The sequence below is a fragment of the Convolutriloba macropyga genome, chromosome 8 (assembly GCF_964194025.1).
Source record: "Convolutriloba macropyga chromosome 8, txConMacr16.3, whole genome shotgun sequence".
NCBI lineage: Eukaryota > Metazoa > Xenacoelomorpha > Acoela > Convolutidae > Convolutriloba > Convolutriloba macropyga.
Window position 1 is genome coordinate 41867642 of NC_134475.1, and position 21490 is coordinate 41889131.

The 21490-nt window shown below is 33.7% G+C and overlaps 1 protein-coding gene across 1 annotated transcript in view; it reads left to right on the top strand.

Annotated features, from left to right (window-relative positions):
* The first annotated feature begins 3813 nt into the window (after positions 1-3813).
* Positions 3814-21490, top strand: part of LOC142344126 (uncharacterized) — a 37687-nt gene continuing 20010 nt past the window's right edge. The window contains exons 1-5 of the mRNA XM_075395643.1: positions 3814-4318; positions 9049-9369; positions 9922-10109; positions 12588-12910; positions 16141-16516. Coding sequence (XP_075251758.1) covers positions 4040-4318; positions 9049-9369; positions 9922-10109; positions 12588-12910; positions 16141-16516 — 1487 coding nt within the window. The 5' untranslated portion in view covers positions 3814-4039. The remainder of the gene's footprint in view (positions 4319-9048; positions 9370-9921; positions 10110-12587; positions 12911-16140; positions 16517-21490) is intronic.

The window sequence follows — 21490 nt, forward strand, 5'->3', positions numbered from 1 at the left end:
ACTTTATAAAAAATTAGCCAAGGGAGTTTTTTAGACAGTTGATTTCACAAATTGACTTTTAGGGGTATCTTTTTGCAATTTTTTTCCAAATCGGAGCCTCAATCTAAAAAAAACAAAGAAACGCATATGCGAAAAGAATATGAGCAACCATTGACAATTTTTTTACGATTGAATTAATACCCGGCATTCAAAACATTTTGTTGCAGTTTTTTTCAACATGAGGTAAAAATTACTCAACACACGGTGCACATCAAATACAGGAGCACCAATGGTTTACAGTATTCTGCGATTGCGCCAATTAATACTGGAGAGCTCTAATGGGATGCGGGGCAACATGTGATCTGTTTTCATTCTCACGATAATCATAAATAAACCAAGGGAACTTTACAAAAAGTTATCCAAGCAAGAATTATCCACTCTACAAATAGATTATTCGTTTCATCAACTGATTTTTGGGGTTTTTCCTAGTGTTAGCAGAATTGTTTAATACAATAAAGATTAATAGGAAATTTAACGATTATTTTTGGCAAAATTGTTTGAAAAACAGTAATTTCTTTGAAGTAAACATTTAGCTGTGAATAAGCAGAGTCAGGTTTGAAAACTAAGAATTATTATCTCTTTTTTTCTCTCTCTCTCTTGATAATGTACAAAATTTAACCTACCTTATTCTTAGTCGTTCTATGGAAATGATGAATGTGACCTCAACGCTACCCACTAAAAAAGCTAATACCTGAAGTGATCTCAAGACACAAAAAAAGTTTTGAAAAATTTGATTGTTAAGCTGTGAGGTTAAAAACTCATCAACTAAAATCATACAATTTGTAATTCTACGACCGGTCCACTAGCAAACGAATTTATAACTGATCTTTTTTATCGTTTTTAGGAGAAATGCTTTGAATTTTGTACATCGTACTAAATACATAAATGATCCCTGTAGGATATCAATTAACCATATTTGATATTTGCATAGCTCTCAAAAAATTGTGAAATTAATAACATGAGCTATGAAATCTGAACCTTAATCTTAAAAAAACAAAGAAGTTCATATGCGGAAAAAATGTGCGCAACCATTGACAATTTTTAACGAGTGACTTCTTTTAACCGTTTAAGAGTTTTAGATGAATTTTTTAATCTGCGAAGTAAAAATTAGTCATCTCAAGATGCAGGTATTGCACAACGAATACAGGTGCATGACTGATATGGAGTCCACTCTGAGTGAGCTAAAAAAATCTTGAATATCACTAATGGGCTGCGGGGCAACTTGTGATCTGTTTTTGCTCTCATGATAACCATAAACATTTCAAAGGAAACTTTAAATACAAAACTAGCCGAAAAGAATTAGATTACTCATTTCGTAAACTGACTTTTGGGAGTATCTTTTTCCAATGTTTGCAAAAGTGTTAAATACAATAAAATCTAATATGAAGATTAACGATTTTTTTGCCTGTTTGTTTATTGTGCACTAATTTCTTCGAAGTCAATTTTTAGCTAAAATTATGTAAAATTAGATTTAAAAACTGAAAAGTTCTCTCTCCATCTCTCTCTCTCATTCTGTGGCGTTTAAGGGTTCAAATCAATTTTACATTTTTTTAATAAGATCACGAGAAAAAACTTTCAATGATTCCCGTAGCCCTATTACCTACTATGAATCAAAATATGAATTAGTTTGCTACTCTTCAAACTCTTCTTTACGTTTTGATTACGTTGTTGCATTTCAATTTTTTTAAATCCTTGTATCACTATTAAAAAAAATCATATATATATCACACATTGCGCTTTAGGATTACTGCAATTAATAGATGTTGACCAAGTATGACTACTAAAAAAAATTTTATTATAAATCTAACTGCAAACTTGTTAATTAGCTTAATAATGTAAAAAGGTTAATCGGTATGAATTTAGTAGTGATAAATTTTGCCAATAAATTTTTTGTTTTCTCTTCATTCAATTACGCATTAAGCTGTATCTTATTGTGAAGCGGTTTTTGTAAAAAAAAAGAAAAAAGTGATGACCAATCAGTGATGTTAATTTAAAACCACTTACATTATTTATTAAAAGTCTAATTTATTCTTAGTTGTTTTACCAGAAAAGATGGTTTTGTCCTCAAGGCTACCCACTAAAACAGCTAATACTTGAAGCATTTGCAGGACATCAATTGATTGCTGAGCTTTAAGAGGAAAAACATATAAACTAAAATCATACAATTTGTAATTCCCTAACCAGTCCTGTAGCATTCGCAGGTCCATAGTATTCATTTTCACTGCACCCGAGTTGAATTTGCATTTTCAGGTAATGGTGGCTCGAAAAATACCAAACAGACACCTCAAATATTTCAAAAAAAAACATTTTCTTTAAAAAATTTATTCAAAAAACCTTTTCGACATTTTGCCGAAAGTTTTCAAATTCACTTCCCATATAGGAAGTCACATACAGTTTTTAGTTTACCACCAATTTTACCTCCAATTTTAATTGCTCTTTGTAAAAATATTGAAATTTCAAACATTTTGATGGCCAAATGCCCAAATTTTTGGTAATTAATGGCTGGAATAAAGTTTTAATTCAAAATAACGGTAAGAAAAAAAAATAAATTTGACAAAAATTTGTAATAATGAATAGAAAATTGCAAGGCTGTGTTGAGCTATCTGGAGCAGGGAATTCAAATAATAAAAAACTCGCCTGTCAATTTAACTAAGTAAAAACTATTTTAAGACATATTTTTTCAAATTCTGAGGATAAAAAATATTTATTTTAATGCCACTGCATTAAAATTGAGCGTTCAGCGACGAAATTATGCCTCAGACTGAAATTAATGCGGATCAAGAGAAACTTTAGAGCAATTTAGAGAATGTTTAGTGAAGAAATTAGTTTCTCGCTAAGAAACTAGTTTAACAAACCTTATTCAACTGCGAATCCATCTTTTTTCTCATAGAAGGAATCGGCTTCCTTCATTTTTCAGCAGTTTTTTATGATTCCTGAAATTCTAAAGGGGATTCCGATATTGATATTCCAAAATATAACCACCGAAATGTCCTGTTATGGTCGGTTTTGGCTTTTAAAATGAGCTGGAATGCATCTTAGATGTCTCAATTTTACAACCGGTAATGTAAAACGTAAATTATGAAAGATCTTTCATTTTATTTTTCATCTTATTTTTTGTCCCAGTTTACGCCCTGTTTCTACTCAGTTTCCGAATCTGCTGATGGAACCTATTTTTGAGAAGTTTTCGTTGATTATTATAGTAGATATGAGTGTGGAAATCAGAAAAATAGACATATTCAGGTCTTATTCATTTTCTACAAAATGATGACATATTTTGTCAGCTATAGGTCTTTAGCAGAAATCTTACGAAGGCAAAGTTTTGGAAGAGAAATGTCTTTCTCGCTTAAACTTTTCAACTTCTTTTTGCAACCTTCGAAGCTTTCAACCAACACACCAATAATTGATGTCAAGTCTAAAAAAGAAAATTGTGCAAAATAGCTGACGCCAATAAGCATATTTTTGGCATCTGTACCAGTTTTTTTTTCATATCATATCATATCTAACTCAAAAATTGTTTAGAGTTGTCACATGGGTCGCTTGAAAAAGGTAGCGGAAATATCAGTTACTTGTTACCAAAAGCCACATAAATCTCAGTCACTTCAAGTGAAAGCAATGTTACAATTTCGCCAATATGTTCTGCGGAGCAAAAACTCTGGTTGGTTTCAGTATGGTTATGAAAACTTCTAAAACAATATACAACACATACTAATTAGCTGAGATTGAAAACAATAGAAATGCTCGGTCAAACTAGTCATGCTAAATGAACTGAAACTGAACGTGTAGCTTTTATGCATGTTTAATAACGTTATAGTTAAAAACTGCTTAATTAAAAGCTTGAAAATATTCAATCTTCGTAAACGCTGCTGAAGTTGAAAAAAAATCATAACAGAAAGTACGCCAAGAACACAAAAAACAATGATACGTTTGAAACTAAGTCATTTAGTTCGACGAAAATTGAGCATTTTTAAACAATAACATCTTGTACTATATGTAAGCAGAAATGGGAAACTCGGGCTCGGTTACTAGTGATAGCATACCCCCCAAAACTCAGCTAATATCACCCGTTAAACCATTAAACAGCTCTGGTCTTACTGGGGATGCTTACGATGTTCTGAAGTCTCATCGAGAGGAACTGGACGAGGCGACCAGATCAGCCAGTTTCAGTGCTCGAATTAGGGCACCGATAGTATGTGTGGACACGACTTGTGCCCGGACCAACTCAGCTGTCGTCAAAATGTGTCTGGAAGATCTCGGGTGGCACGAGACGCAACGGACTTTTGTAAGTCATATTATAGTTTGTTTTCACTTACATCATTATCCACTGCGCGGCTCTCTATGAATGTCAAGTTTTTTCTGCCCGGATCGAGGTTTTTTGATGAATTTTCGTAAGAAATGCGGTGAATTCGGTGAATTTTCGTAAGAAATGCCCTGATTGCGGTGAATGCGGTGAAAAAAAATAATTCACCGCTTTTCACCGCATTTCTTATCTCTCTGCAAAGTCACGTGATTTATACTTGAATCATACACGCATAAGTTTTTTATTACTAAACACCATCGTTGTCCGATTTACAACGCCATTTTATTCTATATACAAAGCCAGGTTTCGAAGCACCAAAAACTTCCAGCCTTTCAAGTTTGCACATTGGCTGATTCCTTATAAATTGGGTGACTGTGATTGAAGCCACCAAGAGACTCTGGCGCTTTTCGAGAACTTGGTTATATTTCTCGAAGATGATGTTAGCCAAAAACTCAATGATGTTTTAGCCAAAAAGTAAAAGCGACCTTTTCAAGTTCCTTTTCATGATTGTTAACACGCGGTTGCCATCGAGAAGTTATTCAACTTTGCGGTGACGCCGAGTTGTTGATTAATTTTGAAAGGATTATAAATGTTTTTAATCAAACATCGATGAAGATTGATAGCCACGGTGAACATTCTTTCCTGAATGCATTGAAATCACAAAAAAAGTTCTGAAAACAGAGCCAGTGCAAAACTTTCGTGAATTTTCGGAATTTGTTGCGAAATTGAAAAACTCGAAAACGAAAAGAAGATATAGAAGCAATGGAAAAACGAAAACAAAATGAAAAGATACAAACTGCAGTACGTAACGCAAAGAATTTTTTCTATGGTTGATACAACATAGCCATAACTTGAGTTATGTGTATCTCAGTTATGTGCTGGAAATTGATCATATAATTCAAACGACCTTTTTGGAAATCCAAGTCATTTCCGAGAAATTTGATAGCTTTCTTATTTTTGCTTGTTTTTAGCCTGCTTTCCAATCCTACACATTTCATATAAATTTACTTCGTATAAGTTTTTCACGGTTAATATATGTAACTTTTATATTTGAATATGTACTCAATTTAAGCGTTGCCTTGCCATAATGTTTACTAATTTTTTAATTCATAAAAATTCTTTTTCAATTGTAGAATTTTGTATTTTTGTCGTTAGAAGGCTTCTAGCTGGGGACTGACTAGCGCCCAAAACCCTATCAAAACTCCGAAAGATTTATTTCGTAATTCCTCTTGTTGTAGGGAGTGTACTGTGTTGTCCCCAAAAAATGTTGCTCTCTCGGCTGCTTGAAAAATTCACTCTGCATAATTGAAATAACAATCAAAATATGTAATACCAGCATTAAAAACCGTTATAGCCAGAGGCAATTAATTGAGTAAATTCAGCAATCAAAAGGAATTTTTCTATCAAAACTATATAATGGTCCACACTGAACCAAAGCAATTCAATCACTTTCTCCGCAAGTATCAACTAATCCGTCACTATAATTCCTATCCCAAATAATTAAAATGAGTTCTGCCTCCCAGTGGCTTTGTTACTGGCCAGAAAATTATAGTCTTCGCAACCAACAATTTAGAACAACATTGCAATTTGACTCACTGCAACTGCGAAACTTTGTTCTTTCGCACAGAACTCACTAAGCAACTACAATTTCCTCACTCTGAGAACCGACTGCTCCACTTGAGCTTTTTCTATCTCAGTTTTGACTAACAAATTGCTATTCCTAAGCCTCGTAAGTCTCTCTATCAGACTAGCACTCTCTCGTCTGCTGGTTTTTCTTGTTCTTGAGGGCGCTCAAACTTATCAATTTTCATCAGCAAAGCGTAACGTTTAGTTCCTTTTGGAACACTATGACCTAACGTATAAGTGCAATCGTAGGCGTAGAAGTTTAGTCACGCGCTGCAGTTTTCATATATAAATGTTTGCTCAATTCGACCGGAATTTCGTGTACAACTCGCTTTGGTAATTTCAGGATCCAACAAACTTTACGTTTCATGTTCAACAGTTCTTATACAAGTACGCGCATTCTGTTTTTATCCTTTTCCATGTTACTGAAACTTTTCTGATTTAGCCGAAGAATACGTTTGCTCCCCCTGTGGATCTAGCAATGTTTTTTTTAACCAACTTTTAACTATTTTCTTACAATCACAATCTTTTAAGAACAAGGGAAAACTTAGATCTTTCTGCTTTTTTTGTAGATTATTAATCAGCGTTAATACCTTGAATCTGAAGGATAACCTATATGCGATATGCACGTTTGAGTGTGGTTGTTGGTATTTACTTTGACTCTGGTAAAAGTGTTGCTTCTTTCATAAAAGTACAAAAAGATCAGTTATCGCCTCTTTTTTGTTTGTTTTAAAAGCCAAAATGAATGGTTTCAGGTACCGAAAAAAAACCGCTTCATAACTCGTTATTTCCATCCAAAAAACCAAAAAAATTCAAATTTTACCTGATAAATTAGGCTTGACTGACAAAATTTGAATCTAAGAACTCCAACAACTGTATGAATTATTTAATCAGATTTTTTCCGCATGTTCTCCTCAATCACAAATTCACCTTAAAAATATCACACCACTGGATGTTCTTTATGGTTGCCTAACAACATTTCATCCAAAACTACGTCTTTATAAACAAACAAACAAAACGTTTGATTCGGTTTCCGTTTTTATATTCAAGTCTTTGTTCATTTCTTTTTCAATTGTTCTGTAAAATTTTGTTATGGAACCCAGCCCATTTATTTCTTGTGCATGGATTTTAAACACTTACTGAATTAAACCACTAAATCATCAGTTTTAATGATTAAAAAACCTCTTTTTTATACCTATTTGAAAAATTAATTATTGGTAAATCATTTTTTTTCACATACAATTTGCTTTGATTTTTCAAACAATAAGTTTCTGACAACAACATTTTGTCTTTGTCTTTAATTTGTACTTTCCATGCTATGGGTAATCGTTGGAGGCAAACAAACCTGCTTTTTTTTGGAAAAATACAATAAAATTGGCCGACAAATCTTTCAAGGCATATCTTTTGTTTGTTTCCCTTTTTTATTCATTAATTTTTCCTAATTAACATACCCATTATATCCTTCCTGAAAACAGTAAACAATAACCCCAAACTTGTAGCTACTTATAAGTATAAATACTCAGTTTTATTATGCCAAACAGGCTTTCAGATTGTGCATTTTTGGGGTTTGGGGGGAATTCATAAATAAAAATCATTGCTTTTCCCAAGCAATTCCATTCTTTTTTTCTGCTCTAATCATAATTTGCTCCTTTCGTTTAATGACCTCTGAGTTTCATTCTGAGTATTTCTAATAACTTGATCTTTTTGCAAAGCTAGTCTCTCTTTTGTTTACTTAACAAACACTTAATCAATTCGCTCCGACAGATCGCTCAATTTCGTTCCTTTTGTTTACATAGTCAATATGCTCAAGATTAGCTTATAAACTTTGCAAACTAATTAACTACTCAAAGTTTCAATGTCATGTAGTTTCGATGAGCATCCTTAAATTATACATCAATGTTGTCTCCAAGCAGTTTTCGAAATCCTAGTCAAGCTGACATGAACTATTCAACTATTTCGTGCAATCAAAAACGCAATCTCCGTAATTAATTCTCTCCCATTGTTTGTTCAATCATTCCATGATTCTTACAACTGGACATGGAAACGGCATTAATTTAAAATATTCTCCAGGGTTGAAGAAATTCTGCAACAAAATGTCAAGACAAGTGTTTAAAAATTTCCGCGCGAAAAAATTACATAATAATTTGCGTAACCTTTGAAAGAAATTGCGCTAAAATTTGCTGAATTTTGAAATATTTGAATATTTATTAGTTTGACTGAGTCTCGAACTTTTATTTCGTGTGTAACAGCCATCACTTAATGCCGGTGCTAGGAAAATTGGCCGACAAGGAAAAAATGAGAAATTTAGCCGACAGTTTTATCATAATAGGTCATAAAAGTCTCACTGGTCCATAAATTGGTCCATAAAAGTCTCAGTAGTTCGGTTGTGATAGATTCATATTAAGTTCCACGGGCCGCTGAGGAATGGCCAGATGCGGTAAAATACGGTCCGACCACGGATAGGCCTTCGTTACTGTAGTTGATAACTGCGGTATATTTGTCCGCTTACGAAATAGTGTTTTAAACTGGCCAATCACAGCTTCAGAATAACTTTTATCGCTCATTTTACTTAAATTGTCGGTTAAATTTATCATTTTTTGGTTGTCGGCTAAACGCCCTGTCGGCTAATACGGCGGCCACCCTTAATGCCACTTATCTGGAACAACTGCCCGATTATTTTAAAATTTTCGATAAGTCATTTGGCAACAAATGAGCACAAACGCGCTTAAATTATATATGTACTGAAAATTCAGCGAATTTCAGAAAAAAACTAAGACTTTTAGTCTAAGATCAAACTAATTGATAGGAATTTCAAGAATAATTGTTAAAAAGCGCTGAAAAGAACTGAAATTATTTATGAAACGCGTTGAAATGCGAGCGCACTTCTTTGCAGTTTCAGCAAATTTCTGATATAATTTCATTGCATTTTTTAAAGAATATATTGCGCTGAAATGGCGTTGACACCCCGACCCGGGTTTTGACGTTGGTAATGGTTAATATTATCTTAACAATTTTGTACTGAATGGAATAAGTTATAACTGACATGAAATGGCAACTATTTCATTCAACCGAAAAATATTATGTTTAAGGCAACAGGGCATAAACGCAAGATTCCCCACATTTATTGGAGCGCCTGTAACATCAGTGACGTCTACCCAATGCAAGTATCCCTCACACGTGAAACATCCGTGAACAAACTACCGGGCATGATCGAACTTGCGCACAAGCAGAACTTCACAATACTCATGCGTAGAATGCAGGCATTGTTCCCGGATGATTATGATTTTTACCCTGAGTGCTGGTTGCTCCCTCAGGAGTTCAAAATGCTCATGGAGCATTATGAGAACGGAAAGCAGGATCCAAATAAAGGCAAAAACTGGTACATCTTAAAGCCTGACGCTGGTTCACAGGTAATTACGTACTATTGTAAGTTTTTAGAGCTTTGATTTCCAACGCCTTTTCTAATTTTTTTTAAACTTGGATTCGAGTTTCCTTTAGTATAACACATTACAACTTACGATTTATTTTATGAAATTGGAAAATGATTTTAACACTATTGAAACAAACTTATAATTTTCTGAATGTCTTTCGAGCAACTTGGTTGATTGTTTGATGCGTAAAACTCGAGGGAACTATGCCCAGGCCTAACAAACACTTGTCGCTACGAACTTTACAATTTTATTCCCCGGAACAAAATTGTAAAGTTGGCAGCGACAAGTGTTTTTTATGCCTGTGCATAGTTCCCTCGAGTAAAAGTCCAACAATTCCTTCAAATCAAGAGAAAGTCGTTGTATTTTTTAACAGAGCAAATTATCACTCGAGTTAAATTTCACCTGTCAAAACAGATTTAATTTTATATTTAATATAAAACTGGTTAGGGCATGCTGAAATGGATTTTTCAGTGTACAAAAAATGGTGAAATTTTTTGACTGATTGATGATTAACTGTATAGTTTAATAAAGGGCGCGGGCATCAGAATAGCTGACCACCCTATGAAACTGGACCTAGACAATGGGAAAAAGTATGTGGTGCAGCAGTACGTTAAGAACCCAGTGCTACTAGAGGGCCTAAAGTTTGATCTAAGGACCTACGTGCTCATCAGGAAGTTGGAACCACTCGAGATCATGTTTGCAACTGAAGGCATGGCAAGGTAGGAAACAATTTCTCTTTATTTTTCAGTTGAATGGACAAGTTGCAATGTTTTGCTTCCGGGGAGCGACGGAAACCTCTCTATTAAATAAAAAATCATTTTCTGTCGCTCTCAATTTGTGAAATTTATATTTTTAAGTGAACAATTAATATAAATATTGAAGTTGTGAAATTTATATTTTCAAGTGACAATTTATAAAAAAAATATTGAAGTAGGCAATTCGTGAACAAGCAGGCGTTGTGTTGCAGAAAGTTTTTGATCAAACATTGCCACTCATTAAATTTTTTGAAAACCTGCGCTAGTCCCGAATATATCGTTTTGAAACGTAGGAAAATTGTCGGCATGCTCTATTTTAGTGAGACAGAACCCTTGAAAACCCTTAAGTCCTTTTTCAGACTCGTGTCGGTATGTTCGATACGTTCTGCTTCGAACCAGAAGAAATTATATCAAAAATTTGTGCAATTTCAAGAATTCTGATAAATTCACATGCAGATGTGAATTATCAGATATCACAGTCATGTTCAACAACTTTGATAAATTCCAGGTCTAAAGATAAAACAAAAGTTTTACGTTTATTCAAATGCTTTTTTTCGAAGAGCTACAAACTGTTTTGCAATAATTAACACAATCTTTTTCAAATTTTTTCTCTATGAATTGCCTCGAAAATATTACTGACACACACTTCAAGTACCTTATTAACAAAAACTCAATTTTTATCAGGAAAAACAGATGTTTTCCTAATATTCAAACCAAACAAACCAATCGTTCTTTTCGTTCAAAAACACAAAACAAATTTTGCAAAACAAAACAAACAGAAGCTTTTTTACATTCCAGACCAAACATGCCAAAGACTTCCAATGCATAAAACCAAACACACCGAACAAACCGCTCATAAAGACAATTTTTTACGTCGTTTTTGATCGGTTTTCTGGACCAGGGAGTCAGAAAAACTCGTAAATTTCTTCTTTTTTAAATGACATAACCTGTTGGAAGAAAGGAACCATAATCAAATCAATCGTGCGTTTGATTTGTTTTGGAATCAATATCCATGAGCCATTTTTGGTTTTAGAAAGGCCACTGCTCCTTTCTTACACGAGCTTTTGTTTGTTTCTAAGATTTTCAATTACAACCTTTTGTAAGCAAAGAACTTGAATCCAGTTTTGCGCTCTTTGACCATCTGGGTATAACTGATAATGTAGTAATTGAATGCTTGGACTAATAAGGTGCAAATTCTTCTTTTTTTGAAATTTAACTCTAAAACTTGGCATAGCATCATGAATATCTGAGGTTTTTGATATGGTTTTCAAGATTCCATGAACTATTTTAATAATATCTTAAAGCAGTTTTCAACAAACAGTATTCCGTGATCACTTGTTTTAACATTTATTAGTTCAATTTTCCCTCGGTATATTTTGTAAAATACTATGGAATCCGTATATGGCTAGGATATAGGATATGTTCGGCAGGAAAAAATTGTGGCTGTTGGACTGTGATCATTTCCTGCTACGTAACAAAAAAGGTAGACTTTTTTGAGATCAACTATTCTTTAAAAAGCTTGTAAAAAGCACAATTTTTTTAAAATGCAATTTAATTCGTCGGTGCGTAGCACGGTTATAAACCTCCTTTTTATTAAATGGTTTTCGGAGTCAACACCGAATGGTTATCTTTTGTGAACTTGTCATTTACTTGCAAAAAATGTTTATTTTATAAGAATTTGCAAGTGGCTTGCAAAAGATGATTGACTTGCAAGTACTTGCAAGTCGAACGTTTATCTTGCAATAACTTGCAAAGCGAACGGCTAACTTGAATTTTTCTCGCGAGTTCATTCCAGTCAATTTCAATTCGTATTGGTTAATTCAAAATTAACATTCTGTCAATTAGAAAGAACGTTGGAATAAGTTGCTCAGTTTGAACACCACAAAACAGAGCGACTACTTAAGATGATAAAAACAGTTTTTTTTCAATTTTCAGAAAAAATATTTTTGCAATTTAGTTAATAATTAGTATATCAAAATTAGCTTCTTCCCAATTGTTTTTTTAAAAATGTTTCTTAAATTTCATACCCTTTTTGAGTTTGATTAAAGTTTTATCTTCAAATGTCAATTTTTAAATAATTAATTTCAAAACATTTCAAACATCTCTCTACATTCACATTTTGCGATGTTTTATTGTTTTTATGCCCAAATACAGGCAGAAAGATTAGCTTTTAAGAACTCATATTCTAAGAATTTATGCAAGAACATACGTTTTAAGTCGAATGTTCAAGATGTAAACACCCTGTGAGTCGAATGTTATCTTTAAAGAACCTTGTAAGTTGAAGGGTTAACTTGCAAGAACTTGGAAGTTGAATGATTAACTTGCAAGAACTTGTAAGTTTTGGAAGAAAAATTTGGAAGACGATGCATCACCTTGTAACAACTTGCAAGTTCTTACAAGGTAACCATTTGAACTCGACCCGGGTTCTTTTTTTACTTACAGGTTCTGCACAATAGAGTACACGACACCTACAAAAGAAAACTCTAAGAAGACTTTCATGCATTTGACCAACTACTCTCTCAACAAAAACAGTCCAACTTACCAAGACACTGAGTCAATGGAGAGTGGTAGCAAACGAACAATGACAAGTGTGTTGAATGAACTTGAATCAGTTTATGGTTCAGCTTTCGCCGCCAATAAAGTGCTGAAGAAAATTGAACAGATTTCAGTGAAGATTGTGGTCGCTATGATGCCTGATTTGCTGATTAATTATCACTACGAGTTCGCCAGTACGGATCCTAAACCCCAATGTTTTCATATACTTGGTAAGTATTATTATTAAATTGCCTTGGTACCCGATTTACGTGTACACTACATAGAGCATATAACGTTCGAGACAAAGAACTGCTGTTACATAGAGAAATCTGGAATTAAAAGCTTAAAGAAATAAGGAAAACCCCTAGTTTAAAAATTCACAGAGGTCTAATAAGTTTCGGTTCGTCGACAGCACTAAAGTAGCAGAATAATTTTTTAAAAACCGCATTCCCATGGAGGTCTACTGACCGACGATTATTAAACAAAGGAACACATGCACAAGGGGACTTGTCTTTTGTCTACAATTGGTGGTGGGGGTGGAAGGCTGAAGGGGGGCTTAGGGGAATTTTGGATCTAATTGCTTTTAATTTACAATAGCAACAAGGCGGCTCGGTAATGTGCGATGGCACATAAGGTTCCGACCCCGCCCATCCACAATTTTGGCATAATTGTCTACCAAATGAGGAACAGATAGAAAAACCCAAAAATTATTTTTTGCGAATCCCAAAAAAGCCCAAATCTTTTTCAAAAAATTCTGTATGAACGATAAGATAGACTCCAAAGCAAATAACTCAGTGGAGTAAAAATTGATGCATTAGATTGCTGTTATATGTCAATATTAAGAAAGCGAGTCAAGACGAACAGCAAAATAAAACAACAACAAACATTAGTTACATCAAAAATTTATGTCCCTCTTAAAAACTAAATTTAATAGAAAGTCAACATACAGTCAGATAAAATTAAAAAAAAAAATACATATAAATCACCAGAAAACATATGCGACCAGTCCATAAAAAGGTTTGGTAACAATTATACAAAAAAGAACAAAAACAGTAAAGTAAAAAAATTAACTTATTTTTTTGAAACAGTTAATTTCAAAGTAATAAATACCATCAGGAATCAATTAGTATTACCACAAATTTACGATTAACACTGCTCCTATAGAAGGGCATTAGGACCTGTACTTGTTCATTTTTTAAAGCGGCTAAAAAGAAGAACAAAGAAAAACAAAATTTCAATTGAAACTTGCCAGAAAACGCTGTCAAAACCGTGAAGCCAGATTTTGGCACTCAAAATATATTTGATTGTGCCTTCTCCAAACACCTATAATGTAGTACGTGGCCATTCAATTGTAAGACTAGGTAACAAGTAGACAAAAAGCGAAGTGCTAAAGTATGTAATACTTTTAATTTCTTTTTCGAAACAAAATTACATTCAATAACATGAAAGGCATTAATTACAAAAACAGCTATTTAATTAGGGTCGTTTATTCATGAAAAGGAAGCCCTCAAGACCTGTAATTATCCAGAATATTTCTTGCATCTACAAAAAGAACGTCAATTATGACAAAATCAAATTAATTTACTTTTTTTTGTGAAAAACCGATGTTGAAGCCAGTAAGGTCATAACAAATTCTTTAAAAAAAGAATTTGGGACACCAATCCGTTTTGTTCCCTTGACACCCATAATGTCATTTTTGACCAGTAATTAACTAACGAGATTAGGTAACAAAAAGAAACATAAAAAGAACAAAATTGCGAAGTTAAAAAGTTTTTTTTTTTTAATTTTGGAAAACGATTGTTTTCAAAGTCATGAAAGCCATCAGCTATCAACTAATATCAGAATATCGGTTCTTCTATTCTTCCATGAAAAGCCAATGAAAGCTATCGCTCTACAGGAAATTTCATACGACCGAAATGACAAAGTATAAATGACAGTTAGAGACAAAATTAAAAAACTCAATTGATTTCTTCAAGAAAGAGGCGTCGAGGCCGTAAAAACGATGATGTTTATCTCTCAAGATTTCAATATCTTCAATTGTGTTTTATTCTCAATGCTAATAACGTGACATAGAACTGTCAATAATGTGATAATGTGACAAAATTAGAAAACGTGAAAAACTGGCAAATATCAAACCAAACAAAAATCTGAAATCTTGTAGTATCAAAGCCAGAAAACAATAACTTCAGGCTTAAAACTGCAACCCAGAATAAATGTTAACTCAGTAGAAAGAAGAAGCAGTCTTTCTTTGCTGACACTAAGCTGGAAGTTGAGCAAATTAAGAAAAAAATAGAGGAAAAGTTAATTAAGCCATTACTTATTGAAAAGTCAATTATTTTTAAAAAAAGAAACGACCCTAAACTTTCAATTAAAAAACTAAATGCATTATTTTGGAGGTGCTTAGCAAGCGAATTGGTTGGACCTATCACTCCTGAGCTTTGATTTGATATGTTCTGTTCTTTATTATTAAAAAAAAAGTCTTTTTTTTTTAAAAAAAAAGACCGACTGATTACAAACCGATTTCTTTTGGATTGTAACAGTCCAAGAGTGGCCCAAAACTAGCTCTGCTAATATTTATTGTCCGTTAGGAACAATTGATTTTTCGAATTTTGTAGATATAGATAATTTGTTAGTTGAAAACTCAAAATAAATTCTGCATTTTTGATGATCAGCGAGTAAAGTTAGCAAAAAACGGCAAAGTTTTAACTACAGTGCAGTCTCAGCGGACTCTGAAGTAGAAATAGCCCCCCTCTGAGTCTACAAAGATTGTATGAGTGTTGTTTGGGGGTGTACTGTTGGCAAATTTAATCAAAGTGGACTAAAGTAGCTTATTTCGTGCTGTTTTTGATGAAAAAGGCTAAATTTTGAAATGTTTATCCAGATTTTTTGACCAAAAAAATTAAATCAAAACAATCAACAATGCTTGTTCGTCTTCAAAAATGAAATCAACGACACTATTCTTAAAAATTATAACAAATTTTACCAAAATTGACGAAAATTTAGGCAAAAATTCCGGAAAATGTGAATAAAAACAACGTGAATTCACTCTTCTTTTCTCAGAAGTTTAAACCTCGATAACTCCCTGTAGAAAACGAAAATTAAAAAAATCTTTTTAATTCCATATTCTACGCTGGACGAGCTTTCTAATGATACCAGTCTCAACTCTCTACGATGAATATATCGAGCGGCGAAAATTCACGGAACAAGAAAAAACCCAGTTGAGTATATAGTTCCTCCCCCCTCAAGAGGGTCGGAACAATTAAATGTTTCACGTGCATTGGAGAAAATTTATTTCAATAGTTTCTTAGATGTCTTTATTTTCAAAGATTCGAGGCCGTCGAAGCTCTGGTGGAACTTAGCTCCGTACTTTCGAATTGATTAATTTTGCAACGTGAATTTACCAATTTTGTAAAATTAACAGTTGAAAATTCTATAAATGCACTGGCCTACTATATTGCAGGTCTCGATTTTCTGCTAGACGAGAAAGGGAACCCTCTGCTACTTGAAATTAACGCGAGTCCAAGTCTAAGTCTCTCATCAGCAACAAGCGAGACAACTTCAAGCCCAACAGCAAACCCAACTACAACAACCACCACAACCAATCACCCATCTCCCCACTTCCCCCCAAATGCTACGGGTTCAATTCCTCAAGCTGGACAAGAAGCAACTGGAATTGAACTGACGCAGGCCTTGACTGAGGACCCGTCGAATTGTGAGGAACAAATTCAGTCCTCGTCTCAAAGTGTGAACAGCAAGGTTGACGAGAGCATTAAGAAGCCGATAGTGTTGGAGTCGCTGCTTTTAGCTTGTCCACAATACCAGATCATACCAACTTGGCAAGTTCAATCTCTGTCGAAGTTGATTAAAAAAGCAAATATTGATCCAAAATTAAATTTTAATAAAATAATAAAATGCACTGCTATAGAGTTCTGTTATTGGATCATGCGCTAAATAACGATTGGCACTTATTTGGAGTATTGATTTGTCCCATTGGAGGTAGATAATTAGGAAATCTGTACGAAAATTCGAAACCAGCTAATTAAGTTACGCTAGACATTTTTAATTGCTCTCGAACGAAGTTTGAAGCAATTATTGTAAATTTTTCTTCTTTTAAATGCAAAAAATTTACTTATGGCCGTTTTTGTGCTTTTTTTCTAAAGCATATTAATCTTAACTAAATTTTTTATCGCTTGATTTCTTAATTTTTTTTGTGATCCAAATTGCTCTCATTCCGAAATAAAGTCTGTTAATAAATATAAACTCGATTGCAAGCGGTTAAAGTATCAAAGCCTCTGTAGCTTACTGGTTTAAGACCGCAGACTGCTATCTAGGGTGTGTGTTGGGTTTCAACACCTCTCTCGTTCGGGAGCAGTTTATCCGACGTAAGTCACTTTACGTTTTAATAGTTTGCGAGCGAGAGCTGAGCGCAGCTGTTGTTGGTCTTCACGTGATTTTCTTACCACCAGAACAGGTTTATATCAATATTTATTGTTCCGACCCCTGTTGGGGGGGGGGGGGGAGGAACTATATACTCAAATGGGTTTTTTTGTTCAGTCAAATTTGGCCGATCGATATATTCATCGTAGAGAGTTGAGACTGGTAACATTAGAAAGCTTGTCCAGCGTAGAATATGGAATTAAAAAGATTTTTCTGATTTTCGTTTTTGACAGGGAGATATCGAGGTTTAAACTTTCGAGAAAATAGAGTGAATTTCGTTGATTTCATTCACCTATTTTTGGAATTTTTGACTAAAATTTTGCCAATTTTGATAAAATTTAATAAAATTTTTCAAAAAAATGTTGATTTTACGCTTAAAGACAAAATATATTGTCGGCTATTTTCATTGAATTTTTTTGTCACAAATTCCGGCTAAATATTTCACAAAATTCAGACTTTTTCATCAAAAAAAGCACGAAATAAGTTTCTTTAGTCCACTCTGATTAAATTTGCAGGAAGTGCACACCCAAACACCACCAACACAATCTTTGTAAACTAAAAAGGGGGCTAGTTTCACTTCAACTTCCGTTGAGAGTGCTCTGTAAATAAAACTTTGCCGTTTTTTGCTAACTTTATTCGTTGATTATCAAAAACGCAGCTTTTATTTTTGATTTTTTAACTAACAAAATATCTATATCAATGACATTTTAAAAATTGAATATTCCTAATGGACAATCAGCATTAGCAGGACTAGTTCTGTACCAACCTTGGACCGTTACAATCCAAAGATATTTCGGATTGTCGTCAGTCGGTTTTTTACAAAAAAAAATTCGATTTTTTAATATTAATTAAATAACAGAACATTTCAAATCAAGGCCAACTAGTGATAGGTCCTATTGGCTTCCTAATTAGCTCGAAATTAATTTATCTAGTTGATTGCTTGAAAGCTTACGGTCGTTTTGACTTTTAAAATATTTGATTTTTAAATAAAAAATGAGCCGATGATCATATATTGGAAGGTAGATAATAGCTTTCATGACTTTGAAAACAATTGTTTTCCAAAATGAAAAAAAAAAACATTTCAACTTCGCAATTTTGTTCCTTTATTGTCTGTTTTTTACCTGGTCTCGTTAATCAAAGGTCAAAGATGATATTTTTGTTATCAAGGGAAGTTGTCAAAAAGGATTGGTGCCACAAAATCTATTGTTTTAAAAGAATTCGTTATGACTTTACTGGCTTCGACAAGGGTTTTTCACAAAAAAAAAGTAAATTAATATTTGATTTTTGTTATATTTGACGTTCTTTTTGCAGACGTAAGACTTGTTCTTGTTCTGGATAATTGGACCAAACGAACCTATTCAATTTTTTCATTTTGTAATTAATGGCTGTCATGTCTTTGGAAATAAACTTTTTTCGATAAAAACAAGTATTACATAATATTGCTTTTTTTTCTTTTTGGTCCAATTGTTACCTGGTTTCATTAATGAGAGGTCACATAATACCATTCAAGCGAAGGTGTCAAAAGAGATTGGTGTCACAAAAAGTAATGTTTTAAGAGAATTCGTTATGACTTTACTGGCTTCCACAAGGGTTTTTCACAAAAAAAGTAAATGAATTTTTAGTTTTTGTCATATTTGACGTTCTTTTTGTTGACGTAAGACGTATTTTGGATGAATGCAGGTCTCAAGGACTTCCCTTGGAAGAATGGATGAACCTATTCAAATTTTTTGTTTTGTAATTATTGGCTTTTATGTCTTTGGAAATAAATTTTTTTCGAAAAAAAAACAAGTATTAAATAATTTTGCATTTTTTTCTTTTTTGTCTAATTGTTGCTTATTTTCAATAATGAGCGGCCACATAATACATTATCGGTGTTCGATGAAGGTGCAATCGAACATATTTTGGGGGCCAAAGTAAGGCTTTACGGCTTCCAAAGCCTTTTCTGGCAAGTTTTAATTGATTTTTAGTTTTTTTTTCGACTAAATACTTTTTTAACCACAGCTGCGGTAACATCTTTTCCTACGCATTTGATATTACATTGCGTTTGAAGATGATGCAATTTAAATGTAAACTCGGCTCTTAATTTGTTATTCAGTACTAATTTTAAGGTTTAATCAAGTTTTTGGAACTTCAATCTTTAACCGGAATTTTTGGTAATCAGTGCATGTGGTAACGGTTTTTCAGCAACTCAATTTCTGTTTTTATAGCGAAACGTTTTTCTTTCATATTTTTTACATGTAAAAAACCGAGTTCGGTTGTTTTTGTCGATATGTTGTCATGTTAATCACCGCGAAAGATATAAATCTTTTTTAGAGGATATTTCAAAAGTTTTTTGCCCTTTAATTTCTTAGAAATTTTCTATAAGTGCAGTCTTTATAATTCTTCAACATTTTTGGCAAAACATTTCAAGACTTTGAATTGTTGCAGATAATCTCTGTCCAATTAGTTAAGAACAAACAGCCAGCCATAGTAACTGATCAATCAACCATTATATATCATATATATCTACTTAAATTGTTATTTTAAATTCATTTTTCAATGTTATGAAAATTGCCTTTTTCAAAATTCTTTGAAAATTGTCGGTACCTTTTTATTGTATGACTTCATTTAGTTTCTCAAATAAATATGACAAATTTTTACTTAGTCTTTTTGCTCTGCTAGCTCGTGTTTTTCCAAAAAATCCTCAAGATCTTTTTTTCTGCTCTGAGGATTTTACTAATGCAAAATATTTGAGAGATGTTATTGATTGAAGGGGCTAATATATATTTTCTGAAAAGTTTCATGCGACTACATTTCGGTAACAAAAATTATTTATGGTTTTAATTTTACCTGTTCCTTTCATCTCTCTTTTATGTTCAATCTCGTGACTAGTTATTTCTTTTGGTTACAAGCGACTGAGTTTACTCTCTAAACGTTTTTTTTTCAATCCCTTTGAACTGATTTTTGATAAATTTTTTGCTGGAGTTGAGGTCAATTGGCGATACATTGGGGTCAATCAATTACAACGCTGCATTTATTTGGTTTTGACACCTTGCCAGGTTGAAGTCCAGACCCAAATTGGTTTATGATCAGACCCAGTCGAGCGCACCCCCGTGTGTTCCCAGACCGAAATTACAGGGTCTGGAAGGAAGATCGGGCGCACTACAGTCTGGACGATGGTCTGGAGATTGTCTGATCAGAGGTCGATTTGGTCTGAAAAGTCTAATCATAGGCGGATTTGAGCGCACTTTGGTCTGATCAGAGCCGACTTCGAGCGCAATTGGGTCTGATCATAACCTCTTCGAGCGCACTTTTATCTGATCAGAGGCGACTTTGACCGCAATTGGGTCTGGTCATAACCTAGCGCACTTGGGTCTGATCAGAAATGTTTTTGAATGCAATTGGGTCTGATCATGGATCATTCCGAGCGCATTATTTTTTTCAATATTTTTTTACTGAGAGATGTTGGTGCTGCCACGCGGCAGTCACAAAGCAGCGTTCTGATCAGAGACTCATCATAAGTCCGATAGCTCTGATCAGAAAAAAGGAGTCCAACTGATAGCAGAGGCCGGTCCCCTCCAGAAGAAATTTTGATTAACTGGAGACCACAATGTTTCATATGGAAAGCTGTCTAAACTCATCCATTGAGTCAGAAATATACACTAAACTGTACACTAAATAAAATTTGTTCTCAAAAGTTGGGTTTCGCTGCCTTTAGCAAAGCTTTTATAATTGAATTTTCCTCAGCTGAATTAAATACTGCAAACATCAGTTTTAATGAAAAGAATATATTTTAGCAAAACTAGGAGATTTCTTCATAAGTAAAATTTTTCTCTGATCAGACTATTTCGAGCGCACTTGTGTCTAATCAGAACTGGTTTCGAGCGCACGTCAGTCTGATCATAAATGGCTGCAAGCGCAACTGGGTCTGACCATAAATGCTTCGAGCGCAACTGGGTCTGGTCATAACCTCTTCGAGCGCACTTGAGCCTGATCATAGTCTGATTAAGGTCTGGGCAATGGTCTGAATTTGAGTCTGGACCATGGTCTGAAGATGGTCTGATCATAACACCTTCGGTCTGAAAAGTCTGATCAGAGGTATTTTGGGTCTGCAAAGTCTGATCAGAGATAATTTCGGTCTGGAAAGTCTGGTCAGGCGAAAATTTGGGTCTGGACCTCAAACTGGGTTTCTGATTTCAATTTTAACGGTTCTATTCTTAGGCTGCAGACATACGAAAGTTAGTTTCTAGTGGTGGTTCTAGTTTCTAATGGAAGATATCTTTATATCGCGAAATAACTATAAAAATTCTTATGAGAACAAAACTTTCCGTTAATTGGTAAGATTAGTTCAAATAGTATAAAGGGAATCTTGACGTAGTCGTCAGTATAACTGA